The sequence below is a fragment of the Hyperolius riggenbachi genome, chromosome 10 (assembly GCF_040937935.1).
Source record: "Hyperolius riggenbachi isolate aHypRig1 chromosome 10, aHypRig1.pri, whole genome shotgun sequence".
NCBI lineage: Eukaryota > Metazoa > Chordata > Amphibia > Anura > Hyperoliidae > Hyperolius > Hyperolius riggenbachi.
In genome coordinates this window covers 229,317,105-229,339,263 of record NC_090655.1, presented here as the reverse complement: position 1 = coordinate 229,339,263, position 22,159 = coordinate 229,317,105, and the positions used below count along the sequence as shown (strand labels likewise).

Sequence of the window (22,159 nt, the reverse complement as noted above, 5' to 3'; positions counted from 1 at the left end):
CTGGGGAGCTAGGGGTAGGAACAGTTTGATTACATTACGCATTGTAATTGTTCCTATATTGGTTGGCTTAGTTTTTAAACAATAATAAGGCATACTGCTTTAGAGGTAGGACAAGCCCGTGACTGTGGTGGTACGGTACATGGCCTTCACTTATGGCTCTTGGCCCCGCATATGACACTCGCCCCAGGCCCCGCATACTCTAAGGCCGCCTCTGCCTCCAGGACTTCTCAAGAGCCACTCCAACACTATGGAACGCCCTACCTCCACCCATTAGGGCAGCCCCCTCCTTCAACACCTTCAAGAAGGTAGAGTGACCAGATTTTTGTAGGCTCAACCTGGGACGGGGTGAATTGGGGGGGGGGGAAATAAAATTTGTTGTCTGCAGCGCGCGCGAAAAATGGGCGTGGTCATGACATTCTATGGGCGGAGCTAACAGAATGATGCAACAGCGAGGCATAAGAAAGCAGTGTTTACGCCGTGATGTGGTCAAACGTGGATTCACATCATAGGTGTGCAGAAACTGTGTGATGCTATTTAATAGTATGCCATAACCCCAAAGCAGCAAACACAGCCAACTATGACCATTAAATAATAAATGCAGCAACAGTTACCCCAGACACCACAAAATAAACGCAATGGGCAACATTTCAGCACAAAATAATCGCATTGCGGGCAACATGTCAACATAAAATAAACGCAATGGGGGCAAACATGTCAGTACAAAATGAACGCACTGCGGGCAAACATGTCAGTACAAAATAAACGCACTGCAGGCAAACATGTCAGTACAAAATAAACACACTGCGGGCAAACATGTCAGTACAAGATAAACGCACTGCGGGCAAACATGTCAGTACAAGATAAACGCACTGCGGGCAAACATGTCAGTACAAGATAAACGCACTGCGGGCAAACATGTCAGTACAAGATAAACGCACTGCGGGCAAACATGTCAGTACAAAATACACGCAATGCGGCCAAACATGTCAGTACAAGATAAACGCACTGCGGGCAAACATGTCAGTACAAAATACACGCAATGCGGCCAAACATGTCAGTACAAGATAAACGCACTGCGGGCAAACATGTCAGTACAAAATACACGCAATGCGGCCAAACATGTCAGTACAAGATAAACGCACTGCGGGCAAACATGTCAGTACAAAATAAACGCACTGCGGGCAAACATGTCAGTACAAGATAAACGCACTGCGGGCCAACATGTCAGTACAAGATAAACGCACTGCGGGCAAACATGTCAGTACAAAATACACGCAATGCGGCCAAACACTTCACCTGCAAGAAAAGGCATTTACTCACCTGGCAGAAGACGTCCCCTCACGCAGCCGGCCTCTGGTGTGTGCAGATCCCCCTGGCCTGGACGATCTTCTTCAATCTCCCGCTCAGCCTCTCACAGGCAGAGCAGGGCTACGGCAAGATGGCGTCTGGAGGCGGAGCCCTGTACTGGAGACAAATAGTCTCCAATACAGGGCTCCGCCTCCAGACGCCATCTTCCCGTAGCCCTGCTCTGCCTGTGCCTGCCGGAGGAGAACATTGCAGGCTGGAGCGGGGCTGCGGGGAATGAACTAGCGCAGCGTCTAGTAGACGCTGCGGCCAGTTCATTGTACGGTGGCCAGAGTCCCGAGGCCGGGACGTCCCGCTGCTAAATGCGGGACGTTTCCCGGGACCTCATGCAGCCTGGGACAGCGCCCCCCGAAGGCGGGACGCGTCCCGGGTAAAGCGGGACGTATGGTCACCGTAAAGAAGGCCCTCAATACTCACCTTTTCACTCTGGCCTACCACCCCTCACAATTGCTCTAAACCCACAGCTGAACTCTGGTCCCCTACCCCTCGTGTCCCTACCTCTCCCTCTAGATTGTAAGCCTTTGGGCAGAGTCCTCCTCCTTTTGTGTCCTACCTGATCATGCACCCCCATTACTGTAAACTCATGCTATGCATTTGAGTGAACCTAACTTGCCTAATCTCCATGCTCCATCCAGTGACTGACTAAGCATTAACTTGTACTCATACTGTGCTGCGTGATCTGGTTTTCTTGTATTCCTGTATTGTCATATTGCTGTATGTCACCCCTAAATATTGTCTGTAACCTAAATTAATGTCCAGCGCTGCGTTATATGTTGGCGCTTTATAAATACAATAAATAATAATAATAATAATAATAATGCAGAGAGCAGGGTGAGTAATCTCTCATTTATACTCTGCTCAGCACTCTGCATAGGGAAGAGGGAGAAAGGTACTCGTGTACATGTGTAGGGGAGTGAGCCGCCTTTCCATCATCAGGCGCCTGTAGGCATGTGCCTACAGTGCCTTATGGTAAATCCAGCCCTGCATGCTAGTTTCTGGTGTGATTCAGACACTACTGCTGCCAAATAAACTAGCAGGGCTGCCAGGCAACTGGTAATATTTAGAAGGAAATAAATATGGCAGCCTCCATATCCCTCTCACTACAGTTGTCCTTTAAAGATAGCTTTAATGTAATATATTTCCATTTGGGGCTGTTTTGAAAGCAGGTCTGATAGTGACCACAAGATGGCGCTTCCGGTTTCCAGTTTCCACAAGATTGCGATCTGCTCTCTTATGAGTCTGGAACGCACAGGTTATAAGAGGTGGAACGCACAAACCGGATGCTGTATGAACTGTAGCAGGAGGAAGAGAAGAGACGTTAGCTGGGAATTGTGGTTGCGGTAAGATTTATTTTTTTTACCCCTTATTTTTTGAGTTTCAGCTGCAGATATTTGTGCTGGTGAGATAGTTTCATGCTGGCTGGATACAAATATAAGGGACTCTAGACAAGCATTAAGTCCATGAAGTACTCGTCCGAGAATTGTATATGCTCACTTAATGTTCGTTCAGAGTAACATATATTCAGGCAGCATTACTTTAGTCAGTTGATTTGCATAATATGATTATTTGGGTGGGTTTTATTTAATTCGTGGATTTGCATCTGCATGTATATAAAGGTTGCAGCCACTGCCGTCTCCTCCGTCTCCTGCCCATCTCTGCACCATCATGTACTCTGTCTGCCTTGCTCTGCTCCCAATCCTATCTGTCCTGTAGCACTTGATCATGCTCTCAGTCTCTAACATGCCTAATGCAACTGGTACCTGATCCATTGATCTGCAGACAGACAGGGAGGAGCCAGGAGGTGAGCCTGGGTTAGAGATGGCTCTGTGTATGCTCTGCTCCCCGCTCTACACTGTGCACCATCCTATAACTAGGCTAGCCTGCTGTCTGAGCCCTGTGTCCCCTGACACTCAATGCTTCACCCATCTAATTCCCAATCCCTTCTCACCTGCACAGGACTAGGCAGTACACAAGCAGGTGGGAGATGGGATGAGGGAGAGGCTGTGAGCAGATACAACCATAGAAGAATCTACTACACCTTGGAATAATACTGGAATACCTATTAATACATGTACATACAGTAGTAAAATGAATTCACAACATCTATAGCCTGTCCTGCGATCATAGACAATATCCAAAGGAGCCATTTTTAATTTCAACCATAACAAGAGGCCCAACAGCACTAGTCCTTTTTGGATCTCAAAGGACCCTTTGTTAAGCACTTGTACATCATTTAGGTGGGGAACAGTGGCCAGAAAGTGGGGAGCAAGAGGACTGGATAAAGTCCTCTATGCCATGTCCTCTTGCCCACCATTTCCTTACTTTGTATCTGGCCACTTTCTAGACTCAATTGTTATACAAGTGATTGAGAAAGGGACCTTAAGGAATCTGAAATCGACTAGTCCCATTTCATCTATTGCTCTAGTTGGATTTAAGTGCTTCCTTTGGATATTTCTGGTTATCATATAATAGGCTATAGATGTTGCAAGTATGATGCACCGTTACATAGAATAATCAAATAAGCATTTCCATACTCCTCCATAGTGTACCAGATTCTTCTAGGGTTTACTTTATTGGATGAGGAGTGAAAGGGTAAGTGCTTTGGCCAAGCAGCACCTGACTGGCTACAGGAAAGGCTTCACAGAAAACATACTGTGCTATAACTTCTGCAGCGCAAATACATTTAGGGGCCAGTTCACAAGGGCACTTGGCGGGTGTTTACAGTCAGCGTCCAGGACTTGTCGTTAAATGCTCCCATTCTGGTGAATGGTAGTGTTTGCATCGGGCGGCATGTAATGTTTAAAGGCGTTTGTGCGAATGTAGCGTTCCGATCCTGATTTTCCCCATCATTCCTGGGGACCCCTGGACGCTACATGCGATGTCCAGGGTCGATTACCACCATGTCTTCGCGTCCCCCTGTGGGGACGAAAAACGCTGACGCAACAAGAAGCTGCCGAAAGCCTGCGAAAGCTGCCGAATGGGTTGTTGCCAAACGGGACGCTGGGCAGAAGCCCATATGAACAGGCCCTTACTTGGCATGTTACTCACTAAAGATATGTACAGCTGTACAGATATGTATAGCTTGAAATCTACGCCCTGTTTGGAAGCTGTTATTCCTGCCAGGGCATAGATTTCAACTTTCCTGCCCCTACCGCTATAGTTCACTCCCCCTGCTGTCGGTATGACTGCAGAACTGCGTGAGCTGGTCAGGAGCCAATTTAATTCCTGACCCTGTGATCACTGTGAGCCTATCTCGGGCTCTGTTTTTGGTACCAGTGGTCTCTGGTCCTTAAAGGGCCAGAGACCGTTGGTACCAAAGTGGTTAATTAATGTGGATAGTTACTGTGTGTGCTTTAACTGTATTTGTATCTTAAATGGGATTGTGGGCTAAGTGTGCTGAGCTCACTAACCATACAGTATGTACTCATAAAGTATATTAACTGATTTGAGCATAAAATTAATCTATTGCACCACCAGTGTAGTCACTGAGCAGCAAAATGCTTCACTGCTCACTCTGCCCTGGCCCAACTACACAACTAGATTTGAAATAGTTTATACAGGATGTGATAGCTCAGAGAAAGACTGACTCTTAAGAAACAGTTAGGGTAAATGTGCTCAACATGGCATTCTGTGTCTGTGGGTTTAGTGTGAAGAGATGGATATAAAAGTTAAAGTAGAAGAAGAAGAGACGTATGTGAGGAGTGATCAGCAGTCTATGGAGGAAGGTGACATAATGAGGACAATTAAAGAGGAAGACAAGATGTATGTGAGACGTGATCAGCCGACTACGGAGGAGGGTGACATGATGAAGACCATAAAAGAGGAAGGAGAGACATCTGTGAAGGGTGATCCACAGTGTACAGAGAACAGTTACAACACAGTGACTATAAAAATGGAAAAAGAAGAGACAGATGAGGGTGAAGAGATGAGAATTGTTAAAATAGAAGAATCTTCTTTAGATATCAGTGCAGGTAAGTGAAGTGATGAAGCAGAAATGCTGGACACATTTATTTGTCTTCTATGAATGAGAGGTGTGTAGAATGAGCAGAGTTTCGGCATTTGTGGCGGTTGATGGTGAATGTGTAGCCGGAGATCGTCTCTGATCACCCCTAAATACCATGCACAGGCTGTGTATCAGCGGGCTGATGGACTAAACTGCTGTAAAACTGGCATGTGTAGGTGGCGCACAACAATTTTACATGTACTACCAGCAGGGGGCAGCACGTGTTACCCTGTTAGCTCAGCGTGCGGTACCTAGCTTACACATACATTGTTATTGTAACACACTCGTGGCATAGAGTTACCATGGCAACGTGCACGTAACCCCAGTAAAGCACAGTGCGCTAATAGGGTAGCACTGCCCCCTGCTGTTAGTACTGGTAAAGTTGGCGTTCGCTATGTGCACACGACAGTTTTACTACAGTTGGGTGCATCAGGCCACACGTCTGAAACAAGATTTGTAGTGGCAGGTAAAAGGTTAAATGCCTGCCTTGGTGAATGTGCACACTCCCCTTCAATAGCAACGCTCACGTGTACGATCATGGTCTCCCGTGCACTTGCACACGCATGATAATCTATGTCACATGTGCACACATCCTCTGCTACAATCATAAGACATTGGGCAGGATTGCACACACATAGGAGACGCAGCAGGTGGTAGAGTGTCCTGCTGGCCCAATAGATGGGTAAAATCACCCACACTAAAGAGAGCCTCCAGGTGCCCCAAGTCCTTTCTTCTTTGTATAAGCTCCAAGCTTGGGTTAGTCTGCTCTGATTCACTAAACAAAATAGCGCGAGTAACCTCCTGTTACTCGCGCTATTTGCACAGCGTGCCTTAAATGTAATTGGCTGCATGCTATGCACATGTAATCACAGGAGCACACACTATGTTGTGGGTAGTGCAGCATAGTGAGCGCTAGAAACTTACACCGACTCCTTGCAAATAACGAGCGCTCCACTCGTCTCGCCCTGAGCCCCTTCTGGTCCTAGTTACTTTAAAGCAGGGGTCCCCAACCTTTTTTGGCCCGGGGACCACTTTCCTGTCCAAACACTTGTCCAAAAACCACTGGGCCTCAAACACAATCTCACACAGGCACAGATGTTCCACCAGTATTAGGTAGCCCCCTCCCCTGTTTAAATGGTTAGATTTGCCCCCAGTGTTATGTAGTCCCCTCCCATTCTCACACAGGCACAGATGTTCCACCAGTATTGGGTAGCCCCCCCCCCCTCCCCGGTTTAGATGGCTAGATTTGCCCCCAGTGCTATGTAGTCCCCTCCCAAGTATTGACAGTTAAATTTACCTCCAGTGTTCTGTAGCCCCCTCTCCCTAATTAGCTAGATGTATCCCCAGGGTTCTGTATCCCCCCTCCCAGGTTAGCTAGCTAGATGTGCCTCCAGTGATCTGTAGCCCCCCCACTCAGGTTAGGCAGCTAGATGTGCCCCCAGTGATCTTCATCCCCCCCTTAGGGTAGGAAGCTAGATGTGTCCCCAGTGTTCTGTAGCCCTCCTCCCAGGTTAGGCAGCTAGATGTGCCCCCAGCGTTCTGTAGCCCCCCCCCCTTAGGTTAGGAAGCTAGATGTGCCCCCAGGGATCTGTAGCCCCCCCCTTAGGTTAGGAAGCTAGATGTGCCTCCAGCGTTCTGTAGCCCCCCTTTCAGGTTAGGCAGCTAAATGTGCCCCCAGTGATCTGTAGCCCCCCTTAGGGTAGGAAGCTAGATGTGCCCCTAGCATTCTGTAGCCCCCCCCTCCCAGGTTAGGTAGCTAGATGTGCCCCCCCCCCCCCCCAGTCAGCCTTACCACCGTGGGTCTGGCATCTTCTATTTCCTTTCAGTTGAGCAGCATGCAGCAGAGAGTTTTTCAGCATCGAGCTGTTCAGAGGAAGCACAGCTGATGTTGTAATGAGAACAGCGCCACCTACTGACACTCTGATGCATGCTGTCCTGCTGGGAAAAAAAAAAAAAGAGTACAGTCTGACCCGCTGGGGTTGGGGACCCCTGCTTTAAAGGACGTGATCCCTGCACTTTGATTGGCCCAATGGGCAGCCTGTCACTTGACAAGCAACCTATTGGGCCAATCAAAGTGCAGGGATCAAGTCCTTTAATGTTACTGGACCCAAAGGGGTTTAGGGTGGGAGGAGAGGAGTGCTTGTTATTTGCAGGTAGGTGGCGTAATTTAGTAGCGCTCGCTATGCTGCACTACACGCAGCATAGTGTGCGCTCCTGTGATTACGCGTGCTACGCGGCTACTAGCGCGCATAGCGTTCAGCCAATTACATTTAAAGCACACTGTGGAAATAGCGCAAGTAACAGGCGATTACTCACGCTGTTTTGATTAGTGAATCTACCCCATTGTAAGCTGGTTCTCAGGACTCCTCTTATGTGCCAGAGCCTTTCCTCTTTATGAAGCAATGAGGATGCCCAGCTAACCGCCTAGTGCAGTATTTCTCAAACCTGTCGTCCTGACTCCCCAATGGTGCATGTTTTGCAAGCAACCTCCCCTATGCCCAGGTGGGGTAATTAGTGTCTCAGCTACATGGAATCCACCTAGCGGAGACACTAATTACCCCACCTGTGCATAGGTGAGGTTACTTGCAGAACATGCACCATTGGGGAGTGACTAGGACAGGTTTGAGAAACACTGGCCTAGTACAATATATCCTATACCTCATTACTCCACTGCTGTCCACAATGACATGAGAAGGTGGAGAAGGCAACCTGCCAGGAAAGGGATCCAGAAGCACAGACTTCAGGCATGACTCATGGGACACAGGTTGCATTGTAAGGGATCTATGGGGTCTGAGCTTGCAGGCCACAGTGATAATTGCTTTCTAGTTAGGAAATAAACCCATGAATCTGACTCCTGGCCTTGCTGCAAAAATCACTGTCATTTATTCCTTTAAAAATTGTAGCTGTGACACAAGAATTCAGTGATCAAGAGCATAAGTACAAAACATGCATACCATTAACCGGGGAGAGGGTACAGTGGATGCGGGCACTGTGTCATTTCTGGGTACATCTAAATATTTTTGTGGCTACTCTGTTGGCCCCAAATCCCTTAAAATGGTTAAGTGGACTTTTTCTTGAATAATAAAAGCTGATACCAAAGTAGTAGTTTGCTTTGCTCATTTGCACAGGTCTTTTGTGTTCCATGATATTATTTTTCCATCCTTCAAAAGAATACCCTGTTCCTAACAAATGTGGATATTTGTACAGCAAATGAAAGGCCTATCTCCATTCCTCAGTATAACATCATAGTACCAAGAAATGAGGAGGAGATACTGTACACCATATGAAAGGTCCATCTCCATTCCCTAGTATAACATCATAGCACCAACAAATGAGGAGGAGATACTGTACACCATATGAAAGGTCCATCTCCATTCCTCAGTATAACATCATAGCACCAACAAATGAGGAGGAGATACTGTACACCATATGGAAGGTTCATCTCCATTCCTCAGTATAACATCATAGTACCAACAAATGAGGAGGAGATACTGTACACCATTTGAACGGTCCATCTCCATTCCTCAGTATAACATCATAGTACCAACAAATGAGGAGGAGCTACTGTACTCCATATGAAAGGCCCATCTCCATTCCTCAGTATAACATCATAGCACCAACAAATGAGGAGGAGATACTGTACACCATATGAAAGGCCCATCTCCATTCCTCAGTATAACAACATAGTACCAACAAATGAGGAGGAGGTGCTGTACACCATATGAAAGGCCCATCTCCATTCCTCAGTATAACATCATAGTACCAACAAATGAAGAGGAGATACTGTACTCCATATGAAAGGCCCATCTCCATTCCTCAGTATAACATCATAGCACCAACAAATGAGGAGGAGACACTGTACACCATATGAAAGGTCCATCTCCATTCCTCAGTATAACAACATAGTACCAACAAATGAGGAGGAGATACTGTACACCATATGAAAGGTCCATCTCCATTCCTCAGTATAACATCAGAGTACCAACAAATGAGGAGGAGGTGCTGTACACCATATGAAAGGCCCGTCTCTATTCCTCAGTATAACATCATAGTACCAAGAAATGAGGAGGAGATGCTCTACACCATATGAAAGACCCATCTCCATTCCTCAGTATAACATCATAGTACCAACAAATGAGGAGGGGATACTGTACACCATATGAAAGGCCCATCTCCATTCCTCTGTATAACATCATAGTACCAACAACTGAGGAGGAGATACTGTACACCATATGAAAGGCCCATCTCCATTCCTCAGTATAACAACATAGTACCAACAAATGAGGAGGGAATACTGTACACCATATGAAAGGTCCATCTCCATTCCTCAGTATAACATCATAGTACCAACAAATGAGGAGGGGATACTGTACACCATATGAAAGGCCCATCTCCATTCCTCTGTATAACATCATAGTACCAACAAATGAGGAGGGGATACTGTACACCATATGAAAGGCCCATCTCCATTCCTCTGTATAACATCATAGTACCAACAACTGAGGAGGAGATACTGTACACCATATGAAAGGTCCATCTCCATTCCTCAGTATAACATCATAGTACCAACAAATGAGGAGGGGATACTGTACACCATATGAAAGGTCCATCTCCATTCCTCAGTATAACATCATAGTACCAACAACTGAGGAGGAGATACTGTACACCATATGAAAGGCCCATCTCCATTCCTCAGTATAACATCATAGTACCAACACATGAGGAGATACTTGTCACCATATGAAAGGCCCATCTCCATTCCTCAGTATAACATCATAGCACCAACAAATGAGGAGGAGATACTGTACACCATATGAAAGGCCCATCTCCATTCCTCAGTATAACATCATAGTACCAACAAATGAGGAGGAGATACTGTACTCTATATGAAAGTCCCATCTCCATTCCTTTGCATAACATCATAAGAATACCATACATGACATGAGACTGCAAAATTACTGATTCGATGAATTTTTAATAATTTTTTCTCCCAACAGATGGACACGGTTTTGGGAACATGTCAGAGGGACACCTTCTGGTACCTCCACCTTATAATGGAGAAGATAATGGCGTCACACAGACTCCTCCAGGAATGAATATGCTTGACCCAGCAGAGAGCTCACTATATCTTGCTGATCCTGAGGAATCTTCTGTTAGATCACCTCCTGTTACCCCAAATATCCACCCAAGACTTTTCAGCGCTAACAGGTCACATGACTGGTGTAAGGCTCAGGCTCCTCCCTCTCATACTATAAGAGACGGAGGTGATAAACTATTTCCATGTTCAGATTGCGATAAATGTTTTACAACTTATAATGACCTCCTTGGGCACCAGAAAAGTCACACAGGAGTATGTCCTTTTTCATGTTCAGGGTGTGGGAAAGGATTTAAATCTAATGCTAAACTTCTTAATCACTTGAAGCATCACACAGGTGAACATCCTTTTTCATGTTCAGAGTGTGGGAAAAGTTTTGCTGAGAGAGAAAAATTTGTTAGGCACCAGAGAAGTCACACAGTAGGGCGTCCAATTTCATGTTCAGAGTGTGGGAAGGGATTTACATGTAACACTAATCTTGTTAATCACATGAGGTGTCACACAGGTGAGCGTCCTTTTTCATGTTCAGAGTGTGGGAAAAGTTTTGCTGAGAAAGGATCATTTGTTAGACATCAGAGAAGTCACACGGGGGAGCGCCCTTTTTCATGCTTAGAGTGTGGGAAAAGTTTTGCTGTTGGAAGTGATCTTGTTAAACACCAGATAAGGCACACAGGTGTGTACCCCCACCCTTGTTCAGAGTGTGGGAAAGGTTTCATTTTGAAAGGAGATCTTGTTAAGCACCAGAGAGTGCACACAGGTGAACGCCCTTATCCATGTTCTGTTTGTAGAAAATCTTTCATTGATAAAAGAAGACTAGTTAAACACCAGGAGAGCCATATAGATCAGTACTCATGTTTAGGGTCAGAGGGTGGGGACATTATGGTAAAAGAAGGATTTGTCAGTCAAACAAACTTTGCAGGCAAGCCATCTTTTTCATGTTCAAAGTGTGGGATGGCGTTCCGTCGGAAAGGGAAACTTCGCGCTCACCAGAAAAGTCACAGAAATGATCCCCGTATTCCATGTTCTGAGTGTGAGAAAGTTTTCATTTGGAGGGGAGGCGTTCCCAAACATCACTGTAGGCACACAGAAGAATATCAGTTTCATTGTTCAGAGTGTGGAAAGGGATTTACACGTAAGATTTATCTTGTTCTACACTCGAGAATTCATTCAGGTGAGCGGCCATTTTCATGCTCAGAGTGTGGGAAAAGCTTTGTACAAAAAGGAAACTTAGTTAGACACCAGAAAAGTCACACAGGAGAGCGGCCTTTTGCTTGCACTGAGTGTGGGAAATGTTTTGCTTTAAAGAAAGATCTACTTGATCACCAGATAAAACACACAGGAGTGTACCCCTATGTTTGTACAGAATGTGGGAAAGGTTTTACCCATATGAGAAATTTTGTTAGACACCAGAGAAGTCACACAGGAGAGCGTCCTTTTTCATGCTCTGAGTGTAGGAAATGTTTTGCTCTAAAAAGAGAGCTGCTTCGACACCAGATACAGCACACAGGAGAATACCCCTTTTCCTGCTCAGAGTGTGGGAAAGCCTTTATTTATAAAAATTCTCTTCTAATACACCAGAAAACCCACACACGTGAACCACGTAAACAGTCCTTTTCATGTTCAGTATGTGGGAAAATTTTTGTCTCTAAAAAGCCCTTTCTTAAGCACCAGAAAACTCACACACTTGAGTAGCCATTGTCATGTTCAGAGTGCGGAAGAAACTTACGTTATAGTAAGGCTTTCCATACATCAGAAAATTCACACAGAGGAGCATCAGTATTCTTGTTCAGAGTGTGGGAAATGTTTTATTTAGATGCATGATTGTCTTGTGCATCAGAAAACACACACACTGGTGAGTGGCCTTTTTCAAGCTCAGAGTGTGAGAAAACTTTTGCTTAGATAGGAAATTTCATTGTATACCAGAGAGGTCACACAGGAGAGCGTCCTTGTTCATGCTTAGGCCACATACACACATCAGACCATAGTCTTTTGAAAATGAAAGATCACAGACCAATCATACCACCCTTCATGTAGTATGAGAGCCATACTCTACACAGTCTTTTCTATGGAGCTGAACTCCACATCAGAAAAAAATCTTTGCAAGATACTGCACACACAGATGCTGTACAGACACAACAGATCAGTATCTGCAAAAGATCTGTTCCTGCCAAAAATCCATTCCTGAAAATTGCAATGATAGTCTATGAGATCTGCAGATCATCATACACACATGATTTAACTGACATTCATCTGCAGATCAGATCCACCAGGATGGATTTTTAGATCTGCGGATCTGCAGATGAATGTCAGTTAAATCATGTGTGTATGATGATCTGCAGATCTCATAGACTATCATATGAGCCTGTCCTCTCCTCTCCTGTTGCCCGCGGTGCTGCGCTGTCCCCGGGAGCAGTGTTTGACTAAAGTGGTCAAATACTGCACTTTCCGCCGGCGAAGGTGACTTCGGAAAGTCTTCGGGGGCCCGAGTCCTCCCGAAGACGGGCCGCTCCATACTGCGCAGGCGCAAGCGCCCTCTATCGCACAGGTGCAGTATGGATCCGCCTGTCTTCGGGAGGACTTGGCTCCCAAAGACTTCCGAAGTTCCCCGCAGCGGGGGATTTTAACGAGGGAGCCAGCGCTGCACCGAGGGCATCGGGAGAGGAGAGTGAAAGCTCATTCGGACCCAGAGCCTTCCCTCTCCTTAGGTAAGTATCTGCTTTCTTTATAAAAAAAGTGGATCCCAATGACTTTCATTCTACGATTACGTAGATTAAGACTATTTGGAAATAGGTACTACTTTTCCAATACAATCCTGACTTTGTTTTATGGTTTAAAGCGGACCCAAACCAACATTTTTTTAAATTCAAAATATTTAGTTGCACCCCTCTGACACATACAAAGATAAATAAACACATCTTCAAGCCTATGAGCATTTCAGTGCATGCTTTTCACCCTCCTCTTTGCATAACTAGGGTTATACAGGTGGCAGCCCTTAGCAATTCCTCCTTTGCTGGACACCATCTACTCCACCAGTTTGCCGGATTATTTGCTGGCAATATGAAAGGAAGGGAGGGGTTTCTCCAATAAATGTAAAATATTTTATATTTGTCATCATGCAGCTGAAAAAATGCTGCTATTATTATAATTTAGAAACTAGATTTTATTTCTGAAATCTTGTATTTTTAGTTTGGGTCCACTTTAAGTTAGCAATGATGCATCAAAATGTAGATTCTTCTTTACTGTATTTGTTTTGTATTGATTGACTTGACACTATTTGGGGTTGACATTAAGCTGCGCTGCTTTAGCATAGCAGCTTAATGAATCAAACCCTTTGTACCTTGAAGTAGATTTGATTGTACGTGTTATGACTTTTTCACTGAAACTTCTGCAACACTTTTTAAGTACAATTTTCAGTATGCAACAATAAACATATTAATAAATGAAATATACTTGCAGGGGCATTTCTCAGGCTGAATAGGGTGCTTTTTGCTAACCTGAAAGTGACTCCGCATCAAAAACTTGCCTTGGTAAAGGAATAGGTAAGCTTTCAGGAGATCAAACTCAGGGCTGTGGAGTCGGTCCAAAAATCCACCGACTCCGACTCCTCAGTTTAGGATTCCACCGACTCCGACTCCTCTAATTTGCATATTACAATTTTGTTGATTAAAAGTATGTAACATGAAATTCGTCTCTTAACTGCCAACGCTTAGGAATTTTACAAGACAACTGAAGTGAGAAGGATATGTAGACTACTATATTTATTCCCTTTAGACTAAAACTAGTCCTTGGTAAGAGTACTTGTAAAAGGTACAAACCGGAACAAAGAACATCTATCAGGCCCTAGGCAATGTAAGTGTGGGTACATGTAAGAATGATGTGCAGGTACTCTGCAGGGGAATGAGGAGATTGTAAACAGACAACACCTCTGTGTTCAATGTGCACAGCATTCTCAGTGGATTCCCTGAAGCTCTGTGGGGAGTACATATGTAGAGTATACTACTACTGTGTAACAAAGTAAACCTGAGACAGATGAAATTAAAGTTTTATACATACCTGGGGCTTCCTCCAGCCGCCTTCAGGATAATCAGTTCCTCGTTGTCCTCCTCCGCCACCTGGATCTTCTGCTATGAGTCCAGGTACTTGAGCCAGTCAGGCGTAGTGCGCATGCACACACTCCGCCGCCAGGAGCATACTACACCTGTGCAGCACTATTGCGCAGGTGCAGAATGTTCCTGGCTGTGGGAGCGGCATGCGGCCGGACAGCGCTGACTGGCTGAATTACCAGGACTCATAGCAGAAGATCCGGGTGGTGGAGGAGGACAGCGAGGGACTGATTAGCCTGAAGGGGGCTGGAGGAAGCTTTACTTTTCATCCGTCTCAGTTACCCTTTAATTTGTAGTCACCAAACCAAATTTTAACAACATATCAAATTATTTTATTTTATCAGCAAAGGGAGTGCATACATTTGCATAAATCAGCATCAATGCAGAATTATTTCCATCTCGTTGACCATCTCTATTAGTGACACAGCTACACATCAGGCTTTATTCTTCAGCATAGATGTTATTTAGTATATATGTTACGGTCAGAACCCGAAGTGTGGCCACTTCGCGTTCTGGCGAGCCACTTCGGGTTCTGGCCGGCCAATGTGCGAAGTGGCCGCAGCGCAGCGGCCAATGTTAGAAATGGCATGATGACATATAAGTTACAATGTATTTTATGGCCGTCACGCTGCGGCCAAATGTATTAGAAGTCTCGCACTGCCTCCCCTCCTCCTCCCCCCGCCTCTCTCATCTCCCTGCCTCTATACAATATACGGAGCAGCCGGCGGGGACACGCGTATCCCCGAGAGTCGTTCGTCGCGGCAGGGGAATCCTGCCATTCCTGCAGAGCGGGTGCTGGCAGAAGCAATGTCTGCAGCCACCCCGCTCTGCTTTCCCTGCTGCAACGAACGACTCTCCGGGACAAGCGTGTCCCCGCTGGCTGCTCCGTATGTGGTATAGGAGGCAGGGAGAGAGGAAATTGACCAACTTCCGCGTGTGTCCCCGCCGGCTGCTCCGTATGTGGTATAGGAGGCAGGGAGAAGAGAGAGGCGGGGGGAGGAGGAGAGGAGGCAGTGCGAGACTTCTAATACATTTGGCCGCAGCGAGACGGCCATAAAATACATTGTAACTTATGTGTCATCATGCCATTTCTAACAGTGGCCGCTGCGCTGCGGCCACTTCGCACATTGGCCGGCCAGAACCCGAAGTGGCTGGCCAGAACGCGAAGTGGCCACACTTCGGGTTCTGGCCGTAACATATGTAAGAGATTCCTGTGTACACATCATATATACAGTCACAATCAGATATGTATATCTGTCCTTAAAAATACGGGGACTGCTTTTTTTGAAGCAGCACAAGTAACTAATTTTGATTGGTTTATTTCATTTTTGTGGACTAAGCACAGCTATTACTGTATATATACTGTATATATACATTATTTTTAATGACTATTATCTGAGAAATAGAACATTTTATCATATTTTCTATTTTAATTACAGTTACAAATTCATTAGGAGTCGGAGTCGGTGCATTTTTTCCCGACTCCGACTCCAGGCACCCAAAATTGCCCGACTCCACGACTCCGACTCCACAGCCCTGATCAAACTACTGAAATGTGGCTTCCGGGTAGCTGAATGATTTGCACAAGCATTTCCAGAGTTGCATTCATGCTCTGCAGAAACTTGACCTCTCTTGGAAGCTAAACATTCCTACTTCTCCTCACTTATCTCCTCACAAATCACAATCCTAAACTGCTTTTGTCTACCTCCAACTCCCTTTCCATGCCTCCACACCCTCCTCCCACTCTCACATGTCGGACACAATTTGTGACATTAGAAACAGCTGCACTCAGCAACCTAGTCCTTACATGCAGACCACAAACCTCACCCCTTAGTTATTACTCTGCTTCCAAGTAACTGAACACAACCTCTTCTTTCTCATCTATCAATCATGTTTCACCTCCTGCTCCTTTCATCCTATCCTTTCTCACCTCATTACTCACCTGTCCTATCCAGTGTTCAACCTTAAAGTGGACCTGAACTCTTGCACAGGACAGAAGAAAAACAGAGAGAAATGCACCCTGTATGTATTTAGAGAGTTTAGCCTGGTTAATGCGCCCTCATCTGTGTCTAATCACAAATTGTAATTTGATCTCTCCCCTGTGTCACATGACTGCCATGGCAGATAAGCTCATTTGAAAGCACTGGCTGTTAACAATATATCTGCTTCCATGAATCAGGAAGTAGAAAAAGTGCAGATTTATTTTAGGATTTGTATGAGCTGTAACAAAGAAATGATTTTGTTTAAAGATTATGATGCTGTTACTTATCTTTTAGAGCAGAGAGGAAATTCTGAGTTCAGATCCGCTTTAACCTCTCAGCTGGTATTTTCCCATTCACTATCACATTAGCCCTTGTAAAAATCATACAAGCGATCCCCTATTCACAAACAAGTTCTGTTCCAGGCATGACTTGTACAGTCATGATAAATTACATACACATTACTATTAACCCTCTGCACTCAAAACGCTCTGAACAAGCTGGAACTCTAGTACAAACAACTACGTTACAAAATTGAACTCAGTTGCAAAAATGGAGGATATTAGTTTCCAAATGGATTGCATGTAACAAGATTCTGTACTGTAAGGGTACCTACTCTGCCTATACCAGTCAGCAAGCAAGCACACATTTCATGTTCATGAACCTGAGATTCACACCGAGGCCTGTCCAGTTCTACCTTTGAAGGGAACACGTACATGCACATAAATCAGTCTCAAATCTCCAGGGAGCAGCAAACTGCACGAAGTATTTATACCATTAAAGTATACCCGGGGCTTCCTCTAGCCCCTTTCAGGCTGCTAAGTCCCTTGGCGTCCTCCTTCGCCTCCTGGATACCCCACAATTCAGTTTGGTAATCCGGTTAGTCTGCTCCAGTCGGCGCAGTCTGGCCACACGCCCTCCTCCATCGCATTCCTGTGGCTGGGAGCGTTCTGCACCTGTGCAGTATTGAATTCCATAGTAATACCGCATTCATTACTACTGCACAGGCACAGAGGGTTCCCGGCCCCGAGAGCGCAACAGGGCGTGCGAATGTGCGGTATGCGCCGACTGAACGGATTACCGAACTGAATTGCGGGGAATCCAGGAGGTGGAGGACAACACCAGGGATGTAGCAGCCTGATAGGGGCTGGAGGAAGCCCCAGATATGTATAAAACTTTTGCCTTTGCTTGTCTCAGATTTACTCCAAATAAATGTGTTTATGTAAAAAATTAGGATACCCCATTAAATATTCAGTTCTTTATTCAGAAAATACTCCTCCATTGATCAACATCTTTCGCAGTGCTGTACAGAACATATTGGTTTGGAATACCGGTGTGTGTGAACATTTCTTTTTGCTGGGTAATGCAGTTTGATAGACATCTCTCGTTTGTATGTGCCTTAACTCTCCACTACAAAGCACTTTACTAGACTGCTCTTCCCTACTTAAAGGGGCACTATAGCAAAATGTAGTAAGAAGAAAGTGATGTCCTCCTCTGTCCAGTTAGGCTGTGCTAATAGCTGATATCTCTCCTCTTCATGCTTTGAGGACAAAGCATGTTCTGTAATGCAGGCTCAATCAGCAGCAAGTACTAATAGGTGATGTGTGTCACCCATCGGAGATCAGGACCCAATCCCCTTGGGCGACATCGCTGTGCTGGCCAGTACAGATTTATAGCTGAAGACACATACTGTTGCTATGTGGGGATGGTGGAGGGAGGACGGAGCACCCCATGCGTGACATCACTCAGTGGGTGGGCGAGCGGCTTATTTAGAGAAGCTGTCCGTCTCTGTGGAGGGAGTTGATCTGGTGGGTGGATCGCTCGCAGGTTGGAGAGCTGGCGTAAATATACTTGATTATCAGCTGAGGAAGTCATTAAGTGGACTCAGCGGACTTCAAGCCTCTGTGTGAGCCTTTAGATAAATAAACAGGCAGCTTCCTCTTTATTTACCTAAGATAACAGAACTTGCTGCTGACTGAACCTGCATTACCAGAAATCTGCTTTGTCCTCACAGTGAGTAGAGAAATCAGCTTATAGTACAGCCTAACTGAGCATAGGAGGGAGGACGTGACTTTTCTCTGACTGACACCGGGATCTGTACATGTGCTATAAATTATCCTAGCCATCCGACCTTTGTAAACAAAAACAATACCTAATATGTGTTGCTCTTCCTATTAGAAACATGCTACTAGGTAGTGGCGTAGCTAAGGATCTGTGTGCCCCCTATGCAAATTTTACACTGGGGCTCCCCATGCACTCTATACATAATTGATACTGAAACCTGACTATGACAACTACAGTGTCAGAGGGGCAAGAAGGGGATGGGAAACAGTTTGTTAATGATTACCACTATTTAAAGTATCTATTGAAGTGATTATTATGAGCACAGGACCAATAGAGAGCTAATACTGCAGTTGAGGGAAGGCCCCTCTGGCCCAAGGGCCCCGATGCGGTCGCTACCTCTGCACCCCCTATTGCTACGCCCCTGTTACTAGGGTTATCCCGGTAGCCTAAATTTTGCTATAACGCCCCTTTAAAGTGCACCTGAACTCTTGCACAGGACAGAAGGAAAACATGAAGAAATGCACCCTGTATGTATTTACAGAGTTTAGCCTGTCTAATTAACCCTCATCTGTGACTAATCACAAGTTGTAATTTGATTTCTCCCCTGTGTCACATGACTGCCAATGGCAGATAAGTCCATCTGAAAGCACAGGGTGTTAACAATATGTTTGCCTCCGTGAATCAGAAAGTAGAAACGGTGCAGATCTATAGATCTATTTTAGGATAAGTATCCACTGTAACAAATGCATGTTTTTTGTTTAAAGGTTATTAGGCTGCTGCGTATCTTTTAGAGCAGAGAGGAAGTTCTGAGTTCAGGTCTGCTTTAACAAGACTTTTCTTCAGATACTGTCCTGCATGTAATCTCCACTCTACTAACAAAATTCTCCTCTCCTCCTCTCTAGTTATCTCTGCTCATTCTCACATAAAATAGTCCTCTTGAATTTCTTCTCTGGAACTTCCTTCCACAATGTGTTTGTCGCTTACCTACACTAACTATCTTTAGGCACAACCTGAAAACTCACCTTTTTATCGAGAGATTATTTGGTGACCCCCACCCCTCGCTTGACCTCCTCCACAACTCCAGACTGCGCTCCGGAGCTTATTGATTGCCAGCAATTCACCACACCCTGGTCACCACTTCTTCAGTCAGTAGTTTGCACAAAGAGGAGTCACATATTTTTGCCTGCAAAGAGAAATAGTGCATACAGGCGTGCATGAAATAAAGACACAAGGAAAAAAGGGCATGGGTGAATAACAAAATCATAATAAACGATAAAGATCATTTTCAACTGGGCGTAAAATGAAGCCAGAAACATGGAAATGATAAGTGCCGTTGTAAAACAGAGGAGCAATGAAAATGACAAGATATTTACTTTAAACACTGTTTCATTATTCAATAATACAGCTTAACCAAACCTTCTCTTACACAGAACCCTCCGAGATGAAAAACTAACTATAACAAGTAACTTGTCTATATATCTTATCTAAAGTTTAGATAGTTTACACAGCAAATCTAGCTGCAAACAGCTTCAATAGAATATGATTATTTCTTCCTGTGATACAATGACAGCAGCCATGTTGTTTGTAAACATTACACACAGCACTCAGCCTCTGAAAAAAACCTAATCCCCCCCTCCTCCTCCTTCCTCCCTTCTGCCTCTGAAATCTCTGGCTAGTAATACCTCCCCCTCCTCCTGCCCAGACTGAGCCCCCATGAGCCTTTGCTACTGTCTGAAAATGCCAAGGCTCCCTGAAAACCTGTGGGCGAGGCTTGTTAAGTTTATAGGGAATTAGAGTATTAAAACAAAAACAAAAAAAGTATTTGGCTTGAGCAATGCCCTATAAATAATAGGAAAGGAATACAATTATGCAATGAGTAAAAGTTCATCTCGTATCCACTTTAACCCTAAGACCCCCCCTTTCCTGGTGGTGGCTAACCCTACAACGGTAAGACCCCCCCCCCCCCGCGGGATGCTCGGCAAATTCCGCGGAATTGTCAATTCCGATTCCGGCAGTCGGAACGGAATTACTAAACCTCTCAAACGGAATTCCGCTGAATTTTTATTATTTCCGCGGAATTTTCTGGAATAACACCCAAAAAAATCTCTCTCTCTCTCTTCCTCCTCCTCCCATCCATCTGTATCATCCTGTAGGGAATTGCAGTTTTTCAAAACAGCTTATATACCTTAGCCAGGATTTGAACCCAGGTCTCAGTGTGTAGTAGGTATCTGTCTTACCCCCTAAACCACCAACCACACTACATGCTAAAGCTGGCCTAGCATGTACCATTATGATCAATTCAATAGAAAAAGTAGCATGATTAAGGATTTGTACTTTTTTAAAAGCTAGCTTATATACCCTAGCCAGGATTTGAACCCAGGTCTCAGTGTGTTGTAGGTATCTGTCTTACCCCCTAGACCACCAACCACACTACTTGCTAAAGCTGGCCTAGCATGTACCATTATGATCAATTCAATAGAAAAAGTAGCATGATTAAGGATTTGTACTTTTTTAAAAGCTAGCTTATATACCCTAGCTAGGATTTGAACCCAGGTCTCAGTGTGTAGTAGGTATCTGTCTTACCCCCTAGACCACCAACCACACTACATGCTAAAGCTGGCCTAGCATGTACCATTATGATCAATTCAATAGAAAAAGTAGCATGATTAAGGATTTGTACTTTTTAAAAGCTAGCTTAAATACCTTAGCCAGGATTTGAACCCAGGTCTCAGTGTGGAGTAGGTATCTGTCTTACCCCCTAGACCACCAACCACACTACATGCAAAAGCTGGCCTAGCATGTACCATTATGACCAATCAAATAGAAAAAGTAGCATGAATGGACACTTTGCTAAGAGGTCGGTAAAGTCAGCTGTTTTGAGCATTACTGCATGCGGGAATGCTTTATGAATAGAGGCCAATGGGCTCAATTCACAGCTAAATTAGTTAGCAAGCCTAAAAGCTTTGGGCATGCTAACTACAGTGCTAAGTAGTTAGCACAGCCAAAGGTTTTAGTTAGCGTGCACAAAGTTTAGCGGTGCACGGTGCGCCAATAAGGTTGCACCAGGGGCAACATTATAGGCACACCCAATGTGACGTTTTAGACACATTCGGTGCGACATTATCTTACTTAGCAGTTAGCACGCGAAGTTTAGCGCACCATAAGTTACTATGGGCTTTTAGGGCGTGCTAATTAAGTTAGCACTGCTTTGTGAATTGAGCCCATTGCATGTTTTGCGGGCTTGCGGCAAACAGCAAAACACAGTTATACAGGCTATTAAAGTAAATACCCTTGCAGGGGAAATGTGTGCTTTGCGTTCATGTTTTTTTTGCAATTTACAAACTACTTTTTCTATTGAATTGATCATAATGGTACATGCTAGGCCAGCTTTAGCATGTAGTGTGGTTGGTGGTCTAGGGGGTAAGACAGATACCTACTACACACTGAGACCTGGGTTCAAATCCTGGCTAAGGTATATAAGCTGTTTTGAAAAACTCCAATTCCCCTCAGGATGATAGAGGGGGAGAGAGCGATTTAAAAATTTTTTCGA

At 44.9% G+C, this 22,159-nt stretch overlaps 1 protein-coding gene across 1 annotated transcript; it reads left to right on the top strand.

Moving 5' to 3' along the window:
- The first annotated feature begins 2,631 nt into the window (after positions 1 to 2,631).
- LOC137536403 (zinc finger protein 271-like) lies at positions 2,632 to 13,908 on the top strand. The gene is made up of 3 exons (XM_068258591.1): positions 2,632 to 2,705; positions 5,012 to 5,336; positions 10,366 to 13,908. The coding sequence occupies exons 2-3, from the start codon at positions 5,021 to 5,023 to the stop codon at positions 12,153 to 12,155; spliced, it is 2,106 nt and encodes a 701-aa protein (XP_068114692.1). The 5' UTR covers positions 2,632 to 2,705; positions 5,012 to 5,020; the 3' UTR covers positions 12,156 to 13,908.
- The last annotated feature ends 8,251 nt before the right edge of the window (positions 13,909 to 22,159 follow it).

What these genes read in the sequence shown, in the direction of transcription:
- LOC137536403 (XM_068258591.1), top strand. Translation starts at nt 5,021, where the DNA reads ATGGATATAAAAGTTAAAGTAGAAGAAGAAGAGACGTATGTGAGGAGT. An exon ending in TTCTTTAGATATCAGTGCAG is followed by an intron (nt 5,337 to 10,365) that starts GTAAGTGAAGTG and finishes TTCTCCCAACAG; the next exon opens with ATGGACACGGTTTTGGGAAC.